Consider the following 21,251-nt stretch of genomic DNA (forward strand, 5'->3'; position numbering starts at 1 on the left):
CCCATCCGTTTGAGGGTGGTAGGCAGTGGATCTTTGAAGTTGAACCCCCTTGTAAAGTAAATAACTCTTGCCAAAATTGATCGAGAAAAACAGGATCTCTATCACTTGTGATTGTAGTAAAGCCACCCATGGAGTTTGAAAACATTGTCAAGGAAGGACTGAGCAACTGTTTGAGCAAGTATAAGGGTGACTTAAGCTCATGAAGTGACCATATTTGCTTAACCTGTCCACCACCACCAAGATGACATCCTTACCATTAGATCTAGGTAACCCTTCAATAAAATCTAAACAAATATCCGTCCATACACCATCCGGAATAGGAAGAGGTTGCAACAACCCAGGATATGCAGAGGCATCATACTTATGTCTTTGACACACATCACACTTATTGATGAATTGTCGATATTCGTAGCCATAGATTTCCAATAGAACAATGATTGTAGTCTTTTCAAAGTAGAATCCATACCGGAGTGTCCACTTTGAGTAGTGGAATGCCACAAATCAATGATAGTAGTTCTCAAAAAGTGATCAACACCAACCACCAATCTACCCTTCCATCTCAACTGGTTATTACACCAAGTGAATGACTTAAAAGGCTGAGTCTGCAATCTAGCAATTAGGTTTTGCAAGGCAGGATCAGAAGTCCAAGTTTCCTTGATTTGATTATACAAGGAATCATGTGGAACTAACAATGAGATAACCAATAGTTCAGACTGTGTTTCGGATAAAGCATCTGCAGCTTTATTTTCTACGCACCTTTCTTGTACTCAATAGTAAAATCAAATGCCATTAATTTGGAGATGCCAGCTATTTGAAAATCAGTGTGGATGTGTTGCTCTGCAGCAGATGCTTTAAAGCTTTTTGATCAGTTTTAACAATAAATGGTTTACCCAACAAGTAGTGTGACCACTTAGTAACAGCAAAATGAGAGCTAATAGTTCTCTATCATAAACAGACATTGTGATGTCTAGGTGCTAGAGATTTGCTAATATAAGCTATAGGATGTCCTTGTTGCATTAAAACAGCTCCTATCCCTTTGCCACTAGCATCAGCCTCAACCAAGAATGGTTTGGATAAGTCGGCATTGCTAATACAGGAGCAGAAGTCAAGGCTTGTTTCAACCTTTCAAAAGCAGCAGTTGCATCAGGAGTCCATGTATAACCATCCTTCTTGAGTAGGTCATGTAATGGTCTGCATATAGCACCATGCCCTTGGATAAATCTCCTATAATAACCAGTAAGGCCTTAGAAACCCTCTAAGCTGTTTGATGTTATTTGGAATAGGCCATTGCTCAACTGCTATAATTTTTCTAAGATCAGTAGATACCCTTCTTTGCTGATAAAATGACCCAAATACTCCACCTTAGGCACTCCAAATGCACACTTAGACATCTTAGCATACAATTGGAACCTCTGCATCAGTTCAAAAACAGCCTTCACATGCTCAATATGATCAGTCATGCATTTGCTATATATCAGTATGTCATCAAAGAAAACTAGTACTGTCTTCCTTAACAATGGTCTGAAGACTGAATTCATGAGGTTTTGGAAAGAAGATGGGGCATTGGTTAAGCCAAAGGGCATAACCAGGAATTCATAATGCCCTTCATGTGTTTTAAAAGCTGTTTTATGGGTATCATTTTCAGACATCCTCAACTGGTGATAACCAGCTCTAAGATCAATCTTAGAAAACACCACTGCACCTCCCAATTCATCCAACAAGTCCTCAATAATAGGTATAGGTAACTTGTCCTTTATGGTCCATTGGTTCAATTCCCTGTAATCAACACAAAGTCTCCAGCTACCATCCTTCTTACCAACCAATACAACCGGAGATGCATAAGGACTTGTGCTATGCTGTATAACTCCCTGGTCAAGCATCTCTTGCACCAGCTTCTCTATGATGTCCTTCTTGACTCCAGGATATCTATAAGGCCTCTTGTTTACTGGATTTGCAGCTTCCACCAGTGGTATTCTATGATCAAAAGAACCTCTATGGGGTGGAAGAGTAGTAGGCAAGGCAAAAATGCTAGCATACTGATCAATCAAACCAGATAACTCAGGGGCAATTGACTCACTCTGAGCAGCATGAATATTATAACAATGACTTCCCTCTTCTTCACCAGATTGCAATGTCAACATAAAAAACTGAGTATCCCCTCCTTCAATTTTATTCATTGTCTTGGCATTAGTTGATTTTAATTGACTACTTGCTCCTCTCAAGACATGTTTCTTGCCTTGATACATAAACTCAATAGTTCTGTTCTTGAAGTCAAACAATATTCTACCCAGAGTATTTAACCATTGCACACCCAAAACAATATCTACATTGCCCGAAGGTAGCAATAAGAAATCAAAACTGAATGTAATACCTTGCAGAAACCACTGAAGATTTCTGCAAACTGAAGCTGTTTGCACTTTCCTTCCATCAGCAACACTAACTGATTGTGCCATGATGGTGCTTGCTTGACATCCTAACTTCTTGGCCATGTCTTGGTCAATGAAGTTATGTGTGCTTCCTGTGTCAATAAGGACTTGCAAGGGTCTCTTTTCATGATAACCAGTTACCCTTATGGTTTGGTATCCTGTTACACCAGTAAAAGCTTGTAATGATATGGTCATGAATTCATCTACTTCTTCAATAACCTCTGGTACTGATTCCTCCATTGCTTCATCAAGAACTGTATCTCCATCCACTACTTCTACCATATAAATTTGTCTATTGGAATTACACTTATGGCCTGGTATATATATTTCTCATCACAGAAAAAACAAAGACCTTTAGCCCTCTTTTCATCCATTTCTGTAGCAATCAACCTTCTACCAGGAATTCTATTAGGCCTTGTTTGTTATGGCTCAACTGGTTTTTTGAATGTTGAATATGGGATAGGTGATTTTTGGAAATTCTGGTGTTTGAATTGATTAGGAATGGGTAATATAGGGACTTGTGAGTGTCTGACTACAGGTTTTAAACCCCAACTCTTGGCTTAAGCTTCAAAACTTCTTCTTGCAACCTAGCAATCTTATAAGCCTGCATTAATGTCTTTGGTGACTGGATCTTAACAGCCCTATTCAATTCAGGTTTAAGCCCTCCCAAAAAGCAACTAATAGTGTTTTCAGTTGACAGATTCACCCTAGTTAACAACCTATCAAACTCAGCTTGGTACTCCTTCACACTACCAGTCTGAGTCAAACTCTTCATTGACTCCATATGATCCTCAAACTCCTCCCCAAATCTTTCATTTAAGGCTAAAACATATTCAGTCCAAGTAGGGTCTAAAACAGAATTTCTAGACCTTATATATGATCTATGCCAAGCAATAGCTTCTCCTTCTAAATGAATAGAAGTGACCTTAACTCTTTGATCAAATGGAACCTCATCCATGGCAAAGAATTGATCAACCTTATACAGCCAGGTTCTCAAGTCCTGACCTGAAAACTTAGGAAACTCTAGTCTAGAGTATCTGGTAAAGAAGTTACCATTGTGTGTATGCCCATTATGGTTCTCCTTAGTTCGAACTTCAGGCTGCACCTCCATTGGACAGTTTCTATCAACTGAGGAAGACTCAGCTCTTCCTATTTCTTGCTCCTTTCCCCTAGGGTTTATCTGATTAATGGTGGCCCTCAATTCACTCAATTCCTTATCAGCTTGCATATTGCGATTGTTCATACTAGCCATTCCCTCAATCAATTTCTGCAACTGATCTTGGATTTTTGACATCTGATCTTCCATTTCTTCTGGTGGTTTATCTTGATTCTTGCTTCTAGTCACAATTTCATTACTTCGAGTCATAATTCACTGCCGAGAATCGACAGCTCTGATACCAAATGATGCACAAAGTGCAATCAAATTCGAAAATAACAGATCTAGAAGTTGAGAACTTGAAGAACTGTAAGCTAAGTTCAGGGTTCAACCGAGATATTTAGCTAGAGAGAGAAATATTGAGAGAGATATATGAGAAAATGTATATTCATTGATGATTGATTGTATGAGTTACAAGGTATATATGAAGTGAATCTAATCAATTTACACAGCTGTCATCAATGACTATGCTAACCTCAGAATCGATTACGGACTTGTAACTAACTTTGGGACTTTAACTAACTTTTGAACAATACCAACTAACTTTGCCACAGTAGCTAACTAACTACCACAGCTAATAAAATGCTAATCCAGCTACTACATTTCATAACATTGCATCAATTTTCTTAATGAAAGATCATTTTGTGATATTTAAGAGTTTTTGTGCTGAAATACAAAATCAATTTGGTGTTTTCGCACTTTTCACTACGAAGGGATGGGATTATTTTTGGGGAAGCATCTAATTTAAGGTTGGAGACGGGAGGAGAGTATGTTTTTGGGGACATAGTTGGTGTGGGGACTTTTTACTAAAAGACAAATTCCAGAGTTTGTACAGAATATCCTGCCAAAGAGACATGTTAATTAAGCAAATTTAGGGGGACACAAGGCAGAATACCTTTTTGGGACTTGAGATTTAGAAAAGGATTACAAGATTGGAAGTGGTTGAGTTTCAAAGATTGCTAGCCTTACTTCATAGGCAAATCAATCCGGTTGTTAATTCTGACATCTGGAGGTGGGGGCTGGGAAATATAAGAATGTTCTCTGTGAAGTCCTTTTATGAGAAACTCTTGGTTAAGGAGGAGATGATTTTTCCATGTAATGCAATATGGATTCCAAGAGTGCCGAGGAAGGTGTGCGTCACTTGGCTAGCTACGAGAGGAGTGATCTTGACAGCACAAAATCTTATAAAGCGGAAGGTTGTCAGCATCAGTTGGTGTTACATCTGTAAGGAGACAAGCGAGGACGTGGATCATCTTATATTACACTGCGGACTAACCATAAGGCTATGGTGGGATATGTTAGGTGGGTTGGTACTCCTTAGGTAATGCCTAAAACCGTGAAAGATTTGACGTTCAGTTGTAGAGCAGAAGAAAGAAGAGAAAACGAAGGGCCTGGAACGTGTATCTACTTGCTTTAATGTGGGTAGTTTGGAGGAAGAGAAATATGAGAGCTTTTAAAGGTGTGGAGTCGAGTTTGTCTCAATTAAGGAGTAGTCTACGTTCCCTTATTTTCTTTTAGTGTGAAAAGAAAGTTCCTTGTATAAATGATTAGGTGGAGTTTGTAGAGAATCGTATCCTTGTGTAGATGCTTTACCTTTTGGTGTACCCCTTGTATACGGCCAATTTGGCCATGTTTATGAATGAAAATATATTTACTTGATCAAAAAAATATATATATACTTATCCTCCCAGTTTCAGCAGTTTATGACTCACCAAGGAATTATTTATCAGACATCTTGTCCATACACCCCTCAGCAGAATGAGCCCGCTGAGGTAGTAGAGTAGAAGAATAGGCACCTCATTGAGACCGCTCTGACTCTTTTCATCCAATCCCATGTTCCGTTGCGTGTTGGGGCGATGTAGTTCGCACGTTTTGATACTTAATTAATCGATGCCCTCATTTTCAATTCAGAATAAGACTCCTTATTCAGTTTTGTTTCCTCGGTCACCTTTATACTCTCTTCCTCCCTGTGTCTTTGGAGCACATGTTTTGTTCATAACTTAGCACCCGGAAAAGATAAATTAGCCGCTCATGCTCTGAAATGTGTGTTTCTTGATTATTCTCAGGTTCAAAAGGGGTATCATTGCTACTCACCTGATCTCCGGCGGCACCTTATGTCAGCCAATGATATTTTTTGAGTCTCGAGCTTACTTTATATCTTCTGATCATACTGATATCTCTGAGGTATTACATATACCGACTTTTGCAGGAATCTACAATTACCTCTACATCTCCAACCATAGTGCCACCACTCCTGACCTATCATCGCCATCCACGTCCAGCATCAGGTCCAGATGATCCACGTCTTGGGCCAGACCCTGTACCTACTACAAACTTTTCTCCTCCTTGTCAAACGATTGCACTACAAGAAAGTATACGGTCCACGCTTAATCCTAATGTCCACTATACCTTTGTAAGTTATTAAATGCATCTCTGTTCCACCCTAAGTCTACAGTGAAGCACTTTCTCATCCATGATGGCAATAGGCTATTATTGATGAGATGTCTGCTTTACATATGAGTGGTACTTGGGAGCTTGTTCCTCTTCCTTCAGGTAAATCTACTATTGGTTGTCGTTGGGTTTATGCAGTCAAAGTTGGTCCAGACGACCAAATTGATCGGCTTAAGGCACACCTTGTTCCAAGGGGTATACCTAGGCTTGGTTACGGTGATACTTTCTCTCCTGTGGCTAAAATAGCATAGGTTTGTCTTTTCTATCCATGGGTGTTGTTCGTCATTGGCTTCTTTATCAGTTGAACATTAAGATAGTTTTTCTCCATGATGACCTTCTCCATGATGACCTTGAGGATGAAGTTTATATGTAGCAAGCATCATGTTTTATTGCTCCGGGGAATCTAGTAGCCTTGTATATCAATTGCGACTCACATTACGGTCTAAAACTGTCTCCTCGGTTATGATTTGGGAAGTTCAGCATAGTAATTCAATAGTTTAGCATAACTCTTAGTGAAGCTGATCACTCTGTGTTTTCGATATGCTGCTCCAAATCTGTGTATTTATTTGGTGGTTTATGTTGACGCTATTGTTGTCACCAGCAATCATCAAGGTATCACTAATTTAAAGCAACGTCTCTTTCAACATTTCTGGACTAAAGATCTCAGCAGACTGAAGTATTTTCTAAGTATTGAGGGTAGTCAATCCTATCGGGTACTGTTATTTCACAACTAAATATGCGTTAGACATTCTTGATGAGACAAGAATGATGGAATATAGACCCATTGACACTCCTATGGATCCGAATGCTAAACTCCTGCAGGACAGAGGAAGCCATTTAGTGATCCTTGCAGATATAGGCAACTGGTTGGTAAGTTGAATTAGCTCATAGTGACTAGACCTGACCCTTTTTTACTACGAGTGTTGTAAGTCCGTTCATGGATTCTCCCTGTGATAGTCACTCGGATGCAGTTGTCCGCATTCTGCGATATATAAAGTCAGCTCCAGGCAAAGGACCACTCTTTGACGATCGAGGCCATGAGCAGATCGTTGGATATACAGACATTGATTAAGCAGGATCACCTTCAGATAGACTTTTACATCTGAATTTTATGTTTTAGTAGGAGGTAACTTGGAGTCCTAGAAGAATAAGAAACAAAATGTGGTTGCTCGATCTAAGGTAGCCTGAGGAAGAATTGGGGAAAGATGATTAGACAATAGATGGCGGATCTTCAGTTTGCCGATGGCATGACCCTAGCTAGGAGACCATAGAGGTCGAGGATCAGGGTAGACAGTTATTAAGTAGTCGAGCGATTTCACTCTTCCCACTGGTAGAGCATGGTTCTAGCCTCCTACTAGGCCTCTATCTAGTGGTAGAGCATGGTTCTAGCCTCCTAGTAGAAATCTTTCAGGACACCATTTCTTCCAAGCAAGCTTATACCCGCAAGTAGTGCTGGCAAAATGATCCCATATTTTGTCAACCAGCCCAGCCCGCCCATATTATAGTAGGTTGGATGAGTGATTTCTTAGATGGGAAAAATTTGGGCTTCAACCCATAGAAATATGGGTAATCATGGTAATATATGGGTAAAATATGGGTTAGCCTAATAAGTTATTTTCCACCTTTTGCTGAATCCAAACTCTTGATATCATTTATGAACAACCTCCAAAGATGAATTACTGTACTCGGAAATGAAAAACCAACCCAATTTAGCTTTATTGTGCAGCAACACATTTTGAAGAGAAAACATAGACCAATTTTTTTATTGAAATAATAAAGAAAATTTTGTAGGATATCTTAGTTGAAAATATTTATCAATAAAGCATATATAGCTGAGTGCTGACCATGTGAAAACTATTTTTTTTTTCCTCTAGACATTGTTAGTATTGTTTAGCATTTTTTAGAAAATATCTTTTTATTTTCTCTAAGTACAACTTTCTATAGATTAAGAATTTGTACTTTTGCTCTTTTTCCTTCTCTTCTTCTTCTTCTTCTTCTTATTATTATTATTATTATTATTATTGTTACTGTTATCATTATTTACATTGATCTAAGCTATTACCAACCGCTATTCCTCCTCATAAAGTGCAACACATAATCACTCAAATTTGAGCAAAGTCTTATGGGAAACCTAATTTACTTTCATTAACTGAAGTGTACACAGCTGTTGATTGACCAAGCTAATAGTTACCTCTCACAAGTTTAAATATTCTGAGCTTAAAAAGATGCCAAATAGAAAGATCCAAGTACCTTTATGTTGGGATTCATTTGCCACTTGTTATTGCGTAAATTTCATTTATATAGGAAAAGGTATAGGAAAAAATATTTCTGACTTTGAAGATAGAATAAAACTAAGCATATTCTACTTTCCTCATAAAAAAATGCTAAAGTAGAGTACCATTTACTCATTGAAATATGGGTTAACCTATTTTTTACCCAACCCATTTGTCCCCAAACCATTTTACCCATATGAAATATGGGTAGGTAGGATTATGGCCCATTTTATGTTGACCCATTTTCAACCCGCCCTAATTTGACCCAGCCACCCATTTGCCACCACTACCCGCAAGGATGTATAGAAAAAGGAACAGCCTTTGGTTAGCTAAGTCTATTTACTGTGCAGCTATGCTTCTTCAGTACGTTGTAGCGACTTAATGGCACCAAGATTATGCAGATTGCTGAGCTTCTATTCTAGTTGCATACAAAGTCCTCATTACATCCATTTCTCATAATCCAATCAACGAACCTCGATAGAGATGCAACCAAAAACTTCTTTAATCTTTTTAAGAATACTGAAATCCTATCAGAAAGCTAAGTGATAAATTACCTCAAGTTAATCACATTAACAAGATAAAGGTGTGTGTTGTGTTGAAGTAAAGCAAAACTCTCATCCGCCATCCCAGTATATGTGCAATGCCTAACAACATCCAATAGACCTATAAAGATTAATAACTCAATATTAGTAGGAGTAAAAGGCTAATTTTGTTTTCCTATCAACTAAAATTTTGGTAGTCCATCAGCACATACCAGGGTGACAATCATTATCAACCTCATTAACAAGCTCCTGGATGCTAGTGAGGTCTGCGGTTTCACTAGGATTCCTCCTTTGTCTGATAGAAGACCTGCAACATTGTTCTTTGCATGAAAAAATATGTTGCTAGCATGCATAACTAAACTATCGTATATACAGCTTAATTGAAATCTCATGTTTGTATGGTAATGTGCATGCCTATATACTTTACTCAATATTGCTAACTTCCAATGAACTATTAGTTGAGGGAAACCAAAGCAAGCCGACAAGATCTACAAGCCACAGAATCCTCCGTCAAGTTTTAAAACATGTATAGCTCCAGCCAGGAACCTTCACTGTAAAATAGTATTGGCAGTAACCAAGAAGTATCCACTTCAGCTTCTTCCACAATGGTGCCACCATATAGTGCAAAACGATAAAGATGATAGATGATTATATAATACCAGACCTCCCCAGTCATTTATCATTTACATGATGTTCTCCTTTCATGTTGTCTACTATCAAGAGAACATTTCGAGTGATAGCATCAAAGGAAAATCAACACTTGAAATCAAGGACCAGTCCTTGAAGCTCCCAGAAGACTAATGACAAGGTCACAAACAAGAAAACTTTAAGAGAAGCTCCAACGCCTTGAAGTGAAGATAAAAAATAAAAGAACAAAAAAAAAAAAATTGTACTGGGGGATGAGTTGAAGGCTTTAGAGGACTCCACAACCTATTGAACATATTTGAAGTCCAACTTGTGGAGTTAGAAGGGAGGACGACAAGAAACAGCATTTAACAGCTTGAAAGAGCCCCCTCACAAGTTGCACGGCCAGCCTAGTTGATGTGGGACAGTGAGCACAACCAACATAGCTTATTTTGATGTTTCTATATTTAGTTATTTTATTAGACTTGGTTAATAAGTGGGACATGTTTGGCACATGCCCTTTGAGTTATTTCAATTTTCGTTGGCTGATTTCACTATTTTAGACATGTGGACCTAATTTAGAAAGGCCTAGGGTCCTACGTCATAAGTAGCATCTAGAACGTGAGGGGCAGTAGATTACCATGTTTTTGAATGATTAAACGTTCTCCATGGTGAGAGTTAAGAAACCCTAGTGGCTCTTGAAGAACTCTACCGCTTATCCATTCAAGTGAGTGATCTTCCTTGAGGTAATCTAGATTCCTTCTTGTTTATTGATATCTTTGGTTCTCTTGTGGTATTCTATTGGAAGTTTTGGTGCTTGTATAAATAATATTCTCAATAGCTACTGAAATCAAGGTCTAGATCACTTATTTCCAAGTTCTTGTTTGTTTATTGGAGTTCTTTCATTCCAAACTTGTTCGTATGGATTTTAATTCCTTTCGTGAAGCTATTAACTTCCAAACTTGTTCTTTTGGATTTTAATTCGTTTCTTTCGTGTAGTTTTGGTTATTTTCTTCTTGTTCTCTACAATTGAGGGTTGCACGTTTCTTTCATTTTAATCTGGTGTTTGCCCTTCTAGTCCGTGCTTCTTGTTTAGTTGGCGTCCTCCTTATTTATTTCAACCTTATCCGTTGTGAATCTTCGTAATACTCTAGGTTCTTGTTCATCAATTCTTGTTATTGCTTGTTTATTTAATTCTTCACTGTTTGTCCTTCTTTGATGATGCAGATTGAGATTGAAGCTGCCACTGCAGAAGGAGCAGGTGGTTAATCGAGTTGTACACTGGGCTTGCGTAGTGGTACCTAGCCGTTAAGCTAGTTAAAAGACCAGTTGTTGAGAGTACAGTTTAGTCCTTTATGTTTTAGATAACAATTTATCTTATTTAATCATTAGACCCAGTAATTAACCTAGAGGTCCCTATCTCGTCTCTGTTAGAATTCTGCTATAGTACTGTACTAACCTTATCCATTAAAGGGCCTTGGTGGCGAGTCATCTAGGGTTAACAAGGGATATATATTGAAATGTTCTCATCTAATGTTGCTTATCAATGAAAATATACCCTAGCCATAATTAGCTAGTTTAGCTTAGCTTCTTCTTCCATTCTCTGTTTTTCTCAGTTACTGTTTTATTCATTCTGCAACAGTTGGTATCAGAGTACTTTCTTGATCTCTATGGGTATTAGCAATGGCTACTGCTATGAATGAGATTAAATCGAAGTTCGAGAGGATAATTGTGGAAATTGCAAATTCACTGTCAGACATGTAACATCCCGTAAATCCAGATTAGGTGTGGAGGTATTAAATGAGTATTAATGTGCCATTTTAAACATGTGAAGTACTATCGGGATGAGTATGGGTGGAAATAGTTGTTTTGGAATCAAGACAGATAGTGAGGTGCTTAAGATTCGATAGAACGGCTAAGTTTTTTCGATACGGAGCTTCGTGTTAGGAGTTATGCCCATTTTACCGAACATTGCCAGAATGGCCTAGCGCGCCAGGCCAATTTTCCAGAAAAACTCAAAATTTTGGCACCGTCGAAAAATACACTGTGCTCGATGCGGCCTGCGGCGCCCCACGTACCGCGCCAGGCCATTTTATGCCGAAGCAATTTTTCCCGAATTTTATAAAAGCTTAACTTCGTAAAACTTTTCCCATTTCATTCTAAACCGTTTTTTTGGAGAGAAAACACCCTAGGGCTTCCACAAAGTATCTAAGGTGAGTTCCTACTCAAATCCCATTGATTATTATATCAATCTAACAAAGATTAACACTAGAATCCTCATCTATTCCATAGATTATCGATTGAATCTTCGTCCCGGACAAAAGAACTCTAGAATCCGAATTCAAGAGACTTGAACGTCAAGAAGGTAAGACTTTCCTACTTCAATTGATTATAGTTTTAAATTGCTGATTATGGACTCTAAGTTCTTGAGAGATAAGTTAACGGGTTAGATAGTAAGAAACGTATGAACTATTGTGTGGTTTGGATTGTTGACTTAGGGTTGTTGTAATCATATGGGTGATGAAGAATGATGATACTTGTAGCATTATGAGATTGTGGAATCATCTTGAAGCAAGATGATGGGTTGTTGGGTGTGGAAACACCTTTAATGAAGGCTGTGAAGCTTTATGCCCACCAAGTGTTTGATAAAATGCTTAGATGACCAAAACATGAGGATTCTTACTAATATTGAATCCCTTTGCTGTATATACTGCTATATAATATCATTGAAAGAGGTGACGAACGTTGTGATACGCTTAAAAGGCCGGAGTTAAGGTATGTGAGGCTAACTCTCTACGTTTGGGAATGTTAATGATTCTCCCTATGCCACGTTCTTTTACAACGTTACTAATTGCCTCAGAAATATAGTTAAGCTTAGTTCCTTAAATAGTTGCAGAACTTCTATTCTCTAGTTTCGTAATTCGTTCATGACTTTCATTCTGAACGTTGTGAGCTCAATATGTAATCAATATAGACTTGTGTTTGATACCCATGAGTCTCAGTCTAGAATACCCAGCATGTTTATAAATGGTTAAAGCTTCAGCATGATTCTCAGTTCTTTTATATAAATTGCTTAATGTTGAACACTTGTGTTTTGGACCTAAGGCCATAGTATGTATACGTATACTTGGGCCTGAGGCCACAAACTTGTGCACTTATATTGGGCCTGAGGCCACAGATTATGTTTTCGGTAAGCAGGTGATTCTCCATTCACAACAGTAAGTATTCTTCTCGTTACTTCTTTTGTTCACTTCAATTATCAAATTAGTTTTAGTTTCAGTACTTACAGTTCTTTCTTTCAGTTGCTTTATATACTAGTGCAATTCAAATGTACTGATGTCCCTTTTTGCCCAGGGCCTGCATCTGGGGATGCAGGTAACGATTTACAGGTTGACGATTCTGCTTGCTGGGATATCTCGTATCAGCTATTCTTTGAGCCCCAATCTTTCGGGGGCATTATCCCTCTTTTCAGTCTTTATAGTATTTCAGTTAGCAAGGTATGCAGAGGGCCTTGTCCTGGTAAACAGTTAGCATTTTCAGCATTCTTTAGAGGCTTCATAGACTATAGTTGCAGTCAGTCAGTTGTTTAGTAGGCTTTTGTGTTAGCCTTGTCAGCTACTTATTCAGACTTTTAGGCTTATTCAGTATTTCGGCTTTTATGATATTTCAGTCAGACTTTTAGTAGATCAACATGTGTTAGTGTTATTTCCGCATTCAGAATGTTTTGGTATCACATATTGATTCAGCCAGCCAGTTGGTTCGCTCGGTCACATGCAGTCAGGAACTGAGTGCCGTGTTACGCCCAAGCCATGGTTCGGGGCGTGACAGATTCGGCTGGAAAATTAGCATGAAAAAGCATTTGCTGTCTTTGAAAGAATCCATTGATGAGGTGAGAAAGGATGATCGAGGGAAGGACATTGAAGGACCTCAAAGTGGTGGAGACATTTACACTCCTGATCATCCAATGGCTTGGTTACCTAATGTTCATGTCCTGGTATTCCCCAGTATTCCCCAGCAGGATACCCAATGGGTGTAAGTTCTAAGCCTCCATTTTCAGTTCCAATGAATATTGCTCCACCAAATGTTCACATCTCGTATGCAGCTCTTGGGCAGACACGAACAGGGGTACAAGGAGTGGGAATTGGAGATTGTATTACAAGGCACTAAACAAGATGATCATCAAAGAAAAGTTCCAAATTCCCATTATTGAGGGACTGTTGGATGAGTTGGGTGGATCACAGATATACACCAAGTTGGATCTGAGATCAGGACATCACCAAATGAGAATGGCCAAGAAAGATATACAAAAAACTGCTTTTCCGGCCACTATGAATATCTAGTTACGCTCTTTGACCTCACCAATGCCCCATCAAATTTCCAAGGCCTTATGAAGCGTGTGTTTGACGATCATCTTAGGAAGTTCATCCTAGTTGTCTCTAATGATACTCTAGTGTATAGCAGGAGTTTGGAGGAGCATTTACAGCGTCTGAGGATAACATTTAACTTGTTATTCCAACACAGGGTACTTGTTAGGAAGACTAAATGCTCTTTTGGTGCTGCAAGGATTGAATATATAGGACACCTAATCTCTGCAGAAGGGGCAGCTACAAATCCCCAGAAGATAGCAGTTGTGCAGGACTGACCAATTCCTAGAAGTGTGAAAGAATTAAAGAGATTGTTGGGTTAGCAAGATATTACAGAAGATTCATTAGGAGATGTGGAATAATAAGTAAGCCCCTCACAGATTTATTGAAGAAAAAGGCTTCCTTTGGTGTGAAAAGACAACAACTTTCAACCAACTCAAGAGGGCCCTGATCACTGCACCAGTGCTAAGCTTGCCAAATAGTTCACATCAATTTGTGGTGGAGACTAATGTTTCTGACATTAGGACTGGGGCAGTGTTAATGCAGGAGGGTCATCCCTTAGCCTATCTTAGGGAGGGATTATCACTAAGACACCAAAGTTTATCTCTGTATGACAAAGAGTTGTTAGCATTGGTGTTAGCAGTGACTAAATGGTCACAGTATCTGCTGGGAAGACACTTTATGGTAAGAACAGACCAAAAGGCTCTCAGGTTTCAATTAGAGCAGGAATTGCACACAGGAACATAGATGAAGTGGATAGCCAAGCTCATGCAATTTGATTTTCAGAATGGGTATAAGAAAGAAAGGGAACACAAAGCAGCTGCTCTTTATCTAGATTGTCAAATGCTGATTTGTTTTTATGTCTGTTGTACCTGCAGGTTCCATAATTCTTCAGAGGATCAAGGGGAGTTGGGAAACAGATACAGAATTAGTGGAACTCATCAGGAGAATCCAAGATGAGGACAAAGACTTGAAGGGATTGACATACATCAACCACCAACTCAGGATTTATGGCAGGTTGGTAGTTGGTAATGATGGACAACTCAGGCTAGACATCTTGCAGTTGTGGCATAACAGTCTTAATGGGGGTCATTCAGGTATGGAGAACACATATAGAAAGGTTTCAATCTTTTTTATTGAAAGGTGAGGATGATATAAACAGTTATGTCAGAAACTGTTCAGTTTGTCAAAGAAGAAAGTATGATGTTGCAGCCTCACCCGGATTACTTCAACCATAATACAGTATGGACTTCATTGCTGGCTTACCCAAGTCAAAAGGGAAGACTACCATTCTAGTGATAGTAGACAGGCTGACTACGAGTGGGCATTTCGTAGCCATCAGTCATCACTATATAGTTGCCTCTGTGGCACAAGTTTTCCTTGACCAGATCTTTAAGCTTCATGGTATAACTCAAAACATTGTTAGTGACAGGGACCCTGTCTTTCTCAACAAATTCTGGCAAGAACTCTTCTCGGTGCATGGAGCTACATTAAGCACTTCTACAGCCCACCACCCACACTATGATGGACAAACTGAAGTTCTAACTAGAACCTTGGAAACATAGCTGAGGTTTTACCATTCAGATAGCCAATCTGACTGGTCCTAGTACCTTCCCTTGGCAGAACCGTGGTATAATACCACTTTCCGTTCTCCTATACAGACTACACCCTATGAAACCCTGTATTGTCAACCTCCACAGATCCATCTCTCTTATATGGCTGGAGATGCTGCTGGTGAAGAAGTGAACAGGAGCATGATTGCAAGGGAATTCGAATCCCAAGTTCTCAAGTTTCATCTATAAAGGGCTCAGCAGAGGATGCAATCTCTGGCCAACAAGAGCAGGAGTGACAGATAGATGCAACTAGGAGATTGGGTTTATCTCAAAATACAGCCATACAGGCAAATCACTTTATCTAATCAGACTTTCTCTAAGTTGTCGGCCAAGTTCTATGGCCCCTATTACACAATTCAGAAGGTCGGACCAGTGGCATACAAATTACTATTGCCCACTCAAGTTGCAATCCACCCACATTCCATGTCTCTCAATTGAAGCTATGTCATGAAATGTCAATTAATATCACTCACCCATGGTGGTTGACCTGGCAAGTCCATACTGTGGAGTCCCAAGCTGTATTAGAGAGGAAGATGATTAAAAAGGGGAATAAGGTTGCCTCTAAGCTTCTCATACAGCGGAAGGAACGACTAAAGAACAAGCTACTTGGGAAGATTATCATGTGATTAAAACCAGGTTTCCCACATTCTTCCTTGGGGACAAGGAAGGTTTTACAGGAAGGGAAATGATGCAGATCGTGAGGAGTTGAAACTGAAAGAGCAGGTACTTAGTCGAGTTGTACACTGGGCTTGCGTAGTGGTACCAAGCCGTTAAGTTAGTTATAAGACAAGTTGTTGAGAGTTATAGCTTAGTCCTTTATGTTTTAAATTACAATTTATCTTATTACACATTAGACCCAGTAATTAACCTAGAGGTACCTGTCTCGTCCTTGTCAGAATTCTGTTATAGTCCTGTACTAACCTATCTATTAGAGGACCATAGTGGTGAGTCATCTAGGGTTCACAAGGGATATATATTGTAATGCTCACATCTGATGTTGCTTTATATCAACGAAAATATACCCTAGCCATAATAAGCTAGTTTAGCTTAGCTTCTTCCATTCTCTGTTTTTCTCAGTTACAGTTTTATTCATTCTGCAATGTTTGATGCCCAATTCTTTTTTTTTTTTTTTGATAACCGTGGTGTCCGGGCCAGCTTGCACTCACCTCAATTAATTTCACAGGATACCTGTCCACCAAGGCTAGAACAGATGGGAAGAAATCACCTAGTGTTTTGTCTCTGGTGGGAAGTGAACCTGAGACCTCATGGTGCTCAACCCACTTCATTGGCTACTAGGCCACACCCTTGGTGCTGATGCCCAACGCCATCACCAAGCTACTGTTCATACAACCGACACCACTTTGTCAGAGATTTGTAGCTTAAGAGCCCGTTTGGATTGGCTTATAAGTTGCTTATAAACTGTTTTCAGCTTTTTTGAGTGTTTGGCTGGCCAGCTTAAAGTCATTTTGTGCATAAAATAAGCCCAAAAAAATAATTGGATCCGTTTGGCTTAGCTTATCTAAAGCAGCTTATAAGCTGAAAACAACTTATAAGCCAAAAAAAAATAAGTTAGTCTACCCCAACTTATTTTTTTGGCTTATAAGCTGCTTATTTTAAGCCCATCCAAACAGGCTCTAAATCACTTAATTAAGGTCCATTTCCTTCCTTCTCAGTAGATAATTGAATTATCCATCCTTAGACACTCCATCTCACTGCCTCCACCACTTTATTAGTGTAGTAAGTGGCATATGCAGGATATTGTGCAAAGGGGTTTGGCAGAGATTGAGGTAGATCGTGGAGACAACCAACATCAGGATCCCAACAAACACAAAAAGTGGGTTTTCCCTGCTCTATTTTCTCTTTTCTTTGTTTCTAATGGAACCTCAAAGCAACAGTGTTTTGATATTGCACTTTTACCTTTTTAAACAGTTGGTCAAAAATACACCACTTTGTTAAAAAGCGTAATTTACCAATTTTAAACTTCTTCGTTAAAAACAAGATTACAAGTTAAATTTTATCTAGTTAAATGTTAAATTTTATCTAGTTAAATGTACATATACTGTAAATCCATAGTTGCTTTAACAAACAACTACGTTTAAGAATTCCTTTTTTTTTTTAATAAGGTAAAGTTTTATTAACAAAAGTACCAAGCTGGTAAAGAAGATACACCAGAAGCAGAAAATGTTAAAAAATTCATGCTTTAACAGACAACTATGTTTAAAAACACTATGTCTGCATTCTATAATTAAAAAAAGTACAAAAGGCTTCCCATTTTGTGAAGCAATCTTTGCAATAGCATAAGAAATTTCACGATAACATTTAATGAAAAGAAATTAAGATGTTAAGTTGTTCACATCATTAAAGACTAATTTTGATTCAACATCTCTAGGTTCCTCGTCAGACACCGCAATTACGATCAACTATTTATCCCAAAAAGTTGACTCGACAGTTTAACTTGAAAATTATCCATTAACAGGATAATAAGGTGTACTTTGCCAAGGACAATAATTTCAGCATAGTCAGGAAATATACAAGTGGTTATGGATCTACTTGAGTTTTCTTTTGGTCAATTTGATGATTTTGCAGTAATGGTCACCTTTGGCAGCTGCAAAAGAAAATAACTTTTTTTGGACTTTGGGCCATTGGAGAATACAAAGACCATTTACCAGAAGAGTTTTGTTTGAAACTATAGGGTAAGCTGGCTATGGTCTTTTTGTTTAAGTTAAAAACCACAGGTCAAGCCTTCTAGGTTTCAAGCATGGAACCTTAACAATTTAGCAAACGTTATGTGAAACTCCTTCATCAAAGTACTGTAGTATTTTCTCGTGTCAAACGGGTTGCCCCTTATAGATGTGCGTCGTTTATATAATACTTAACAATACATATAACAAAATAGGAAAAATAATTGGCTAAGGGACAAAGATTTGGACAACGTCTCCTTTCCCTGAGTGTAGCACTACTAAAAAGAAAAGCTAACAATAGACTCAAATCCAATTTTGAGTTTCTAAATTAACCATCAGTGCAAATGCATGAAGCATAATATTTACATACCAATATTCTAACAGAAACTGAAGGATGGGCGAGCAACCTCTCATGTTATAGAAATCTAAAATCGTTTAACAATTAGAAATATGTGCACGAAAAGATGAGACCCACCTCACAGAGCTCAAGCAAGAACCTCTTTCTGAATTACTAGGAGGCTTCATTTGCATGTAAGCGTGCAACCTTCCAGAAGGGTCCAAAGTATCTGTTCGTACCATCTTACGTGGCACTTTTTGCGACTTTATCCCTTAATAAAAAAGAAACATAATGGATATTAAAGAGACAGAATCTGCAAATTATCAGATTCTAAAAGAATTAGATAATTATTTCAAGCAAGGGAAAGTCAGTAAATGTAAGCGACATACCAGAAGGAGACGGATCTTTAGTGGAATCTTTAATTGTGGCCATTGGACTGGATGAAGAGAATTCAATGGTCTGTCTCACATATGAAATATGGTGGATAATTAGGAATAGTGAACAAGCTAGATCGCATACCAGTAGGCTGGCAAGGAAGCATGATAACCGTAGTGAACACTCCAGGACAAAAGTTCAGGTCAAACATACAACTTCATTTTGGCTACAATTCAAATTTCACCAATACAGTTGGATTTTCACATCCTAATCTTATGGATCTGCACTTAAGACTGCAGAAGGAAGAAGTTCATTTGGCAAAGAACCTAAAGGACTGAAAGTATGCACATTTGGATTTGGAAAAGACAACATTAGGGAAGCAAAATGAAAACAACAAGTACAATAACTTCCTGATTGTTACATAGATGTTTTGGCAAAGTAAATCTCCAATCATCATCCTCTTCTTTTTTTGATTGGTAAATGTAATTCATCAATATGCTTTTTTATTACATAGGGGTAGGGGAAGGGGAAATGGGGGAGGGGATTACAACGTGGGGTTCGAACCCTCACCAACAAGGTGAAAATTCAGGTAGTCAACCAACTGAGCTACTAGATCCCTACATAATTCATCAATATGCAGCAGCAAGTGCTGTAAAATATTTACAAGGGAGGTTCATTACAGATTGTGTAATGAACTTAAAAAATCAACCTTGTTATCTATGTTTCAATAGCCACGACGCAAAAAAAAAAAAAAAAAAAAACATTTGTACTTAATGCTAATTACACATTCAGTTTGCTTTCAAAAATTGTTGCATTCCTTTCTCTCCAAAAACTTCACCATATTACTGATGGAATGGTGTTCCTAGTCTTCCTCTTTGTCTTTCCTAAAACTTTTTAAGTGCCAGCATTATAGTAACTCCCGGTATGTTAGGAAAGAAACTCCAGATTTGTGAGGTGAAAGAGCAACGAAGAAATAGGTGATTGACTTCTTCGATTTACTTCAGGCAGAGGCAGCATCTACTGCACTATTGATTCCCTTTTCTGAAGGTTCTCGTGCGTAAGACAGGCTTCTTTCACCAATAAAACACTCAGCTTTCAGTGGTGCTATGTTTCTCCAAATGCATTTCCAGGGAATATTTCAGCAACAATGGGCCTCTGCTGCGTAGCATGATTTGACAGTAAACCTTCCTTTAGGGTCAAACTTCAACCATCGAGAATCATTGCGGGAAGAAGGGAAGGGGTCTTGTGAAGGAAATTATAGTGAACATAAACAGTCCACTTTCCAGCTCATTGATGTTGCACCTGAATATGATATTCCAGCCTTGATTAGTCTAATAACCTGAGCGCATCAGAATTTTGTGCCAGATTGAATAAGTTTGGGTACAGATCCATTAGGGTTGACTGTCCAGACCAGGTATCAAGCCAGAACCTTATTTTCTTGCCATCTCCAATTACTATTGAGGTCTTGGTGAAAAGAAACCCAATGGGCACTTATATGTCTCCAGACCATAAGTGTAAGAAGTATATATACCAGAGTTTGCAAACTTATACTTTGAGCCCTAAAATCCTTGATACCCATGTCCCCCTGCCTTTTTATCAGTAGAGGCCATTCCCCACATTACCAGATTGAAGGTCTTGCTTTCTCTATTCCACATTACCTCTTCGACTGATACTACAAGTTATTCTCCATGCCTTATATATTACAGGCCCATCCAACAAAGATTCAAAATTTGAAATTTTGTCTAAGGACCCATGTGGTCTCTGCGTGCCATGCCCTTTTAACTGTAAACCCTTCAAGTCCATTGGATTGACCAGTTAAAAACGAGCTTGCAAGGGAGTTTATCCCCATTTTGCCAGACTATAGAATTTTCGGCCAAATAGGAATCCACAAAATGGAGTCTCTAAACTCGAACTTGATCTCCCTGGAATCAGAATGAGGCTCAGCTTTCAGACAAAATCTAACCCAAATCAAGTTTCTGTATCTCTTGTATTAGTGGGTGCAGTAGGGCCAGTAGATAATACTACTGCAAACTAGTTTTTGGGAATCCTTGATAATGTATCTCACATGCTCCTGTACGCACAGATCTTGTGGAGATGATGTTTCTCACAGACAGGATGAAGTTTTCAGTGTGCTGCTTTACAATGTTTTAACTTTCAGGGGCCCCAGGAAAGCAAGTCTATTGCAATTCAAACTGTCCAACTTGGCATGTTCACGTTAGATACATTAGAGGGAAAATATCATAGAGTATCATAGTTAGTGTAATCTATGATCTGAGGAGATCAGTATTAACAACTGAATCTCCTACACATTTAGTTCCTTGCAACTTGAAACAACTGACCAGGAGCACTATCCTAGCATGACCAGACGAAGGTTTATATGCTTTCAGGGAACATGACAAACAGTATTGA

General features: G+C 38.6%; 1 protein-coding gene across 4 annotated transcripts in view; it reads right to left on the reverse strand.

The window, feature by feature from the left end:
- LOC132041853 (DNA mismatch repair protein MLH1) overlaps window positions 1-21,251 on the reverse strand; it is a 44,285-nt gene that overhangs the window by 16,309 nt on the left and 6,725 nt on the right. For all 4 annotated transcript variants that reach the window (XR_009411265.1, XR_009411264.1, XR_009411263.1 and 1 more), the window contains exons 8-11: window positions 18,857-18,926; window positions 18,606-18,738; window positions 9,061-9,155; window positions 8,861-8,969 (exon numbers count right to left, since the gene is read on the reverse strand). Coding sequence is in view for 1 of the 4 variants with exons in the window: in XM_059432537.1 (XP_059288520.1) it covers window positions 8,861-8,969; window positions 9,061-9,155; window positions 18,606-18,738; window positions 18,857-18,926 (407 nt within the window). In the remaining 3 variants the exon portion in view is untranslated. The remainder of the gene's footprint in view (window positions 1-8,860; window positions 8,970-9,060; window positions 9,156-18,605; window positions 18,739-18,856; window positions 18,927-21,251) is intronic.

This window comes from Lycium ferocissimum, unplaced genomic scaffold (genome assembly GCF_029784015.1).
Source record: "Lycium ferocissimum isolate CSIRO_LF1 unplaced genomic scaffold, AGI_CSIRO_Lferr_CH_V1 ctg11986, whole genome shotgun sequence".
NCBI lineage: Eukaryota > Viridiplantae > Streptophyta > Magnoliopsida > Solanales > Solanaceae > Lycium > Lycium ferocissimum.